The sequence below is a fragment of the Macrobrachium nipponense genome, chromosome 17, assembly GCF_015104395.2.
Source record: "Macrobrachium nipponense isolate FS-2020 chromosome 17, ASM1510439v2, whole genome shotgun sequence".
NCBI lineage: Eukaryota > Metazoa > Arthropoda > Malacostraca > Decapoda > Palaemonidae > Macrobrachium > Macrobrachium nipponense.
This window is the reverse complement of record NC_087210.1, coordinates 31,768,507-31,776,094: the sequence shown is the minus strand read 5'-3', so window position 1 is coordinate 31,776,094 and position 7,588 is coordinate 31,768,507. Positions and strand designations below refer to the sequence as shown.

The 7,588-nt window shown below is 38.0% G+C and overlaps 2 protein-coding genes across 2 annotated transcripts in view; one reads left to right on the top strand and one right to left on the bottom strand.

Moving 5' to 3' along the window:
- Positions 1–7,588, bottom strand: part of LOC135196168 (NBAS subunit of NRZ tethering complex-like) — a 668,624-nt gene that overhangs the window by 485,408 nt on the left and 175,628 nt on the right. The window lies entirely within an intron of this gene.
- LOC135196166 (mucin-2-like) overlaps positions 6,748–7,588 on the top strand; it is a 58,643-nt gene continuing 57,802 nt past the window's right edge. Inside the window, exon 1 of the mRNA XM_064222742.1 lies at positions 6,748–7,270. Within this exon, the coding sequence (XP_064078812.1) occupies positions 7,251–7,270 (20 nt within the window). The 5' untranslated portion in view covers positions 6,748–7,250. The remainder of the gene's footprint in view (positions 7,271–7,588) is intronic.

The following is a 7,588-nucleotide window of genomic DNA, read 5'->3' as shown; positions in this document are numbered from 1 at the left end:
TAGCTAGAGATTTTAGCTTTCCGACAGAATGGGAAGCAGCCAACACGATCCGCGAGCCACAGCATAGTGTCAACAAACAAGATGGCTGCTGCTGATAGGACGTACTCTCAGACCTTTGGCTTCTCTTCTCCTGGGCCACTCTCGAACCCACAAACGTTTTTTGTTACTCTTGCATTCACGTAAGATTCCGAGAAATACACCACTGCAGCAAATTTTGCCACAGTCCGACAATTTCTGGCCGGCATGATGGTATCAGCTGATCAGTTTTGTTTACTTTTTCCTACGGCTCCTCGAAATCACGAGTTCCTAATGTGACGATACAACACTTTTGCTTGCCGTCCGCCAATTACCTAGCAGACAAAACCCGTGGCCAACTAAACTGTAGGAGCTCCGTTATTTATTATCAGTATTTATAAGAATCCTACCAATTCTTAATTTTATGCTAGGCCTCTTTTATTCATTTCTACCGCCTATACCAGACGAAACCCTTGGCCAGGCCGCGCAACACCTGCCCGACCCTTAATCCCTCCGCCAAGGTAAGTAGTTCCCTGACTCGACCCTGCCCAACCATGATTCGACCCCAGGGCCAGTGTGTTCCTTTGTGTCAGCATATAAACATTCATCATGTCCGCTTCCACGTCGTATCCCGTGCACGTGCAATTTGCCGCCGCCATTCCAGTTACTATACCAGACCTTGTGATTCTTTGCCATGACGAATGATCCCAGCCAGAAAGAAAAGAAGAATCGCGTTCCCCGAAGACTCTGATGATTCCGACTTCCAACTCTAAGCTTGACTTTATTTCTGGGGGGACTCGGGCCGAGCACGGACTTGATGCCTCCCAATATTAAGGTAAGTTAATCGATGTATCTAAGATATGTTCATTTGTTAAGGTTGAAACCAAGTAGGTAATATATAGCAGGTCAGTGTTTTTATTGGGAAGCGGAAGTCAGGGCTGCTCACCGTATCCGAACATTCATGTGCGCTAGCAGTACACGTGTTCGAACTATGAACTCAGACACGACTTTAATCCATGTATTCTAGCAAATATTAAGTGTGTTTACATATCCGTAAGAAGTTACCGGTGCCAGTCATGTCCGAATGTACAAGTAACGGCGCATGTTAATGAAATGATCGCTAAAATAGTAGCATAACAATGCTTGCTTTACAGAACTCGCCATAGGTTAGGGTGGTTCGTTTGGTTAGGTCGCAATCACTGTTCCCATACCATACTGGGGGGTCCAGGGGGGCGAAGCCCCCTGGCCAGGTTACAGCACGCAACCTAAGTGTGGTTAGGTTGGTTCCTTTGGTTAGGTCATAATCACTGTTACCATATCATACTGGGGGGGGGGTGGGGGGGGTCCCCCCGGCCAGGTAAGGGCACGCGTCCTAAGTATGGTTAGGTTGGTCCCTTTGGTTAGGTCGCAATCACTGTTACCATATAATACTGGGGGGTCCAGGGGGGCAAAGCCCCCCCGCCAGGTAAGGGCACGCGGCCTAAGTCTGGTTAGGTTGGTTCGTTTGGTTAGGATCAGTTCAGTTGGCCAGGTAGCGCATCTCATGCATGAACGTTCTCTTAGGCTAATAGCGCATATGTTCAGTCTACGAATGTTGAGTAGGGGGACAGTTTAGTTACCTAGGCCACTCGTCTCATGAACCGATTAACTAGCAGGCGATAACCTTGGCCAACTAAACTGAGTAGGGGGGATGGTACGCGGAACGAATGTAGAGTAGGGGGACAGTTTAATTACCTAGGCTACTTATCTCATGAACCGATCAACTAGCAGACGTTAACCTTGGCCAACTAAACTGAGTAGGGGGGACAGTTTAGTTGGCCTGACCGAACGGGGAACGAATGTAGAGTAGGGGATCATCCACACAGCTATTTGGTGATTTTCCTAGTGTTCATTGTCGTCGTCTGTGTATTCCCCCACCCATAAACCCCGGTTTCCCAATAGGTCCCCCCTTACCATTTTAAAGAACTTTTACCCATTCTCGTGTGTTCTCCCCCCCACCCAAAAACCCCGGTTCCCAACAGGTTCCCCCATTACCGTTTTTATAGGTTTTTGGGTTTTATATTAGTACACAGGTTTTCGAAACTAGCGCCAAAACAAACGGCCGCCATCTTGTTTGTATTCGTCCGCCGATTACCTAGCAGACGAAACCCGTGGCCAACTAAGCTGTAGGCGCTCCTCCAATTTATATAGCTTTTCCTACCATCAGTGTAGTACGTCCAAAAACAGGCAATCTGAAACAGCATCTCTAGATCTACTTCCAAGAGGTTCACAGACACTAAAATTTGCACTCAACTGTTTCTGTTCCCTTGGAGAGCAACATCTGCGGTAACACTTAGTACCGCATTTTACAAGCACACGCACCCACATGTGTATGTATATATTTATATATGCGGTACAATAACCGAAACTCGATATGAATTGCTCGATTAATGTTTGAATATTAGAACTCAGTTTTCTAGATCAACAATTTGAGACCAAGGGTCAAGATATTAATTTTTAAGTTACTGATTCGAGGTTCTGGGAGTGGAGAACATATCAAGTCACTTCCGCTTGCATTTTCAAACTGAACTTCAGATTAACTGGTCTTCGTCCCATCCCTAGATAATCATCAAGATACTCGCATCATCGTCACAGGACTGCATTCTCCTCAGTCTCCCTATCGACTTCGCTAATTCTAGGATCCAATTACATTTCTTTGTCTCCCTGCTCTATTTTATCAGATTTACCAACAGGTTTTTATAACATCTGGGCCATTTTCTCACCCACTTTATCCTTGACTTCCTTATACGCACTCTCTTTATCGCTAGAGTAACGTCCATTCCATCCAGATTGGATGATCATCTCACCACAAACTCATTTATTCCGACTTCCTAAGCGAATACGCCCAAGGGCAATATCTGATAAATTATGGACCTATCCATGAATTTTATATATTTCCCATTGATTCTTTCGATTTCGGTGCATGCAGCCCTGGCATACTTTTCTTCAATCTTCCCTTCATCTACATTTCATATTTCTCAACATCAAACTTACTTATCCTACTAAGACAGCCACATTTAGCATCCTTCTCCTCCTCCTAAATTACTTCTTTTTTTCACTCTCGCTTCAATCAGGTAAGGATCAAATACATCACCTGCCACTCCTCCTATCGCCATTACATCCATCAACTTACTCTTCAGATCATACTACATATTAACACATATATGCAACAGGGATTTGTAGGGGAAAGGTGGCATTAAATTATACTTCTTGAGATAGCCTTGTGGGTAAAGAGCGTCATTGTACGTACTAAATTCTTGGTTCAAAGGTTCGAGCACATGAGCCGACGAATTCCCCTTCAATTAACATATAGAGCGAATTAGATATTAAAGGACATTTGCAGCTTAACATATTTACATGAATCATGTGATGTAATAAAATTCATAATATATATATATATATATATATATATATATATATATATATATATATATATATATATATATATATATATATATATATATGTGTGTGTGTGTGTGTGTGTGTGTGTGTGTGTAGAGAGAGAGAGTGAGAGAGAGAGAGAATCCTCCTCCCAAATCGCTTTCCATAACTTCGGACGCAAATATACTATGTATGTATGTGCGTATGTATGTATGTGATATATAACATATACATATATAACAATATCAGAATATATATATATATATATATATATATATATATAATAATATATTAATATATATATATGTGTGTGTGTAAATAAATTCTTCTTTTAAAATAGAATACGTCTCAAGTATAAAAAGCCCATTAAAACATTCTGGTTAAAGCAAAGACTATATTTCGGTGGACTACTTGATAAAGGTGGGAGTCAGTCCACCGAAATACAGTCCTTAGCTTTAAACGAGTGTGTTTTAAATGGGCATTTTATACTTGAGATTATATATAATATATATAGAAATCATTGTTCTATGCATTGATTAAATTACTAACAGGACCCCATTGAAACTGGATGGTATCTAGCGGATATTTATTCAAAAAAAAAAAAAAAAAGAGTTACAACCTTTCCCAGACTAACAGTCATCACTGTCAAGTATCCACGGATACTTATACAATGACGACTGTTAGTTCAGGAAAGCTTGTAAATTTTTTTAATAAATATCTCCTGCCTGTATATCTATATAACATTATACATATCTATAATATATATATATATAGGTCATATATATATATATATATATATATTATTTTATATATATATATATATATATATCATATATACTGTAATATCTATATAATAATTATTATAAAATATAAGATATTTTATATCTTGACGTACCTACAAGCCAGTGTCATAATAATCATAAGTTTTAATAAATATCTCCGCTAGATACCATCCAGTTTCAATGAGGTCCTATTAATAATATATATATATATATATATATATATATATATATATATATATATATATATATATATATATATATTATATATATAAATATATATATATATAAAATATATATACATATATATATATATATATATTAAATATATATATATATATAGATATCTATATATATATATATATATATATATCTATCTTGACGTAGCACCTACAAGCCATGGTCCAGTAATAAGGAATTAATTTAAGTTTATAATATCTTATGATTTCCTCCTTCTTTAAAGTTACGTTTTGTTTCGGCGCCTGGAATAACGAACTATACATTTACATACATAATGAAAACGCCAAGTCTGACTTTCCTTGACTAACTTTTCACTATCTTTTCTTTCTAGTCCCCCCCCCCCCCCCCCCCAACCCACCCACACCCACACACAAATCTAGTAAGGTCGCAGATAATGAACGTAGCGTCTTTGCGATATTTTTTTTACTCATCTACTATTACCATTATACTCAGATGATCTACCATTTTATCGCTATTACAAGCAATAATAATAATCACAGTACAAACTGCAATTTATTCATATATTCAGACTTACATTACATTTATTGATAACAACTTCATGAATACTCTAAACACTGGTACAAAAGACATAAAGACGTGAATTTTAAATAAATACACAATACAGGGAAACGTCATATTGTACCATTACGTCAACAAATAACTCAGCGGCGTTTTAACTGCGAAAGGTCTGGCAGAAGATGCGAAGAGGAACTAGCGAAACCAATGACCATATTTCGTAAAGAGGTTGCTATGTCTGCTACACAAGGATTGCCGACCTAACGCTAATGAGGAAATTAGGGTGTGTCTCTTCCGATTCACGCTGCTCCTCTGGCCTCACTTATGTTTTGTGAAGGGGACGATAATGAGGGATGGGGGGTTGGGTTAATGTGCCTATAACCATTCATTTCCTTGTTCACAAATTCGAATTACGAATATATAGATATATAGAGATAATAGACAGATAGATATATTTATAGAGATACACACACACAACATATACATATACCATATACATACATACATACATACATACAAATAAATAAATAATATAAATACATACACATATACATACAAATATATATGTATGTGTGAAAAAATTCTATTTTCTCCTCCCTTAACCTTCATGAAGATGACGATTATAATAAAAGTGGTTTCATCTACAACCTACAGCACAACGATTTTAAACCAATTTCCGCTAAATCATCAAACTATATATTCGCAGACTAGTCTACCCACTGTAAGAGTGACTCCATAAGGAAACAATTGACCATTTTTCGCAAATAATCAGTTTCTTTCGTTATCTTAACAGGTAAAAATGTTTACATTCAATAATTTTTAAATTGTGGTGGAAAAAACAATGAACCTAAAATAATATCCAATCCATACATGAGTTTTCATGCACTGATACAAAAAAAAAGTCCCAACATCGAAAGTTAATATATTAAAAGACAGGGAAATATTACATCACAATCACTAAATAATCCACTACAAGAAATTAATAGATTAAAAGACAAGGAAATATTACATCACAATCACTAAATATATCCTCCAAAAGAAATTGAAATAAAACATCATTCAAACAAAAAGGCCATCACTCCGCGTTAATATAAAGAAATTCCAAGATTTCTTAAGCATTGAAATATCCAAACTAACGAAATAATAGCACTGGTAAAATGGAAACTCGTTAACCTAACCTGTCATGATTCATCACTAAGAATCCTCCATCACAGACCACACATTTGTGCCTCAGTCGGTGAGAAATATTAATGGGTAACCGCCCACAATAATCAGTCTAACTCGGGAAAGGGTAAACACACTTCTTAAACGTCCATGAGAGAGAGAGAGAGAGAGAGAGAGAGAGAGAGAGAGAGAGAGAGAGATGAAATGAACATTAAAAAATAACCTTACAGAGAGGATCACGAAAAAGAAATCACCAGAGCAAGAGGCATCTGAGAGAGAGAGAGAGAGAGAGAGGACGATGAGACGAAACATTAAAAAAATATCCATACTGAGAGAATCACCCAAAAGAGAACACGAGAGCAATAGGCATCTGAGAGAGAGAGAGAGAGAGAGAGAGAGAGAGAGAGAGAGAGAGAGAGAGAGAGAGAGAGAGAGAATGAAATTAAATTAAAAAACAAACATTTTGAGAAAATCAATCAAAACAAAACATGAGACAAAAGCAATATTAGAGAGAGAGAGAGAGAGAGAGAGAGAGAGTCGCAGCATTGGTAACCTCCTCCCCACTGTGCCAGGATGCAGGGAGGTGTGAGAAGCAGGCAGGCCGGTAACCAGCCAGCAGCCACCCAGCAAAACTGAGCCTCTGGACTACGACAGGTAACCTGGACCGTCTCGAGGTCTGAGCCAGTGCAAGTTGGAGCGTCCCGATAAGCGCACGTGTATCTCTGGCACGACTTCCACCCTCAAGCCACCACACGCTCACAGGACTTCGACTGGCACCAGCCGAAACGGGCTTCGATCACATACCATTTCTACCGAAAGGACACTCGATAAAGAACTAAAACTTTGTTTTGTGAAGAAGTTTACCTATGATCTAGGTTCAATCGTTAGTGAAATGAGCAATATTTAACATGAACAAAACTGTCTGACTGTCTATTCAAGGAACCCTAAGATGTAAGCCAAAAGGATATAAAACGAGGACAAAGAATTCTTATAAAATGTGACAAGTACGTTAAACGGAGGAAGAGAGAATTCAAAGTGAAACGAAAGACAAAACTAAAGACGAAAGTGTAAGATCAAACAAAAATCCTCAGTACAGAGAAACACAAAAACAACGCCATGCCTAGTAACCTTCAAAGGTAAGAACAGTTACTACTTTTTTTTACTTTTTTGGTGACAGCCACATTAGTGAATGAAAGAAAAAGTAAAAAAGAATCTGAGAAAAAACAAGGGTAATGGGTAGACCACCTTGATTGATAACTCCTTTCTCGTTGGTTTCCTTGTATTAGTGCTGATGTACAAGAAACCACTACTCTCCATACATAAATATTAGTTTTCATTTGATATCAATCATATCTAACGTTTTTGAAGTGTTCAGCCAATATATAGAAGTGCAAATGAACTCTTAATTTAAAAATGTCGCTGCAAAAACAAAAAGTTTTACATACCCATGTATT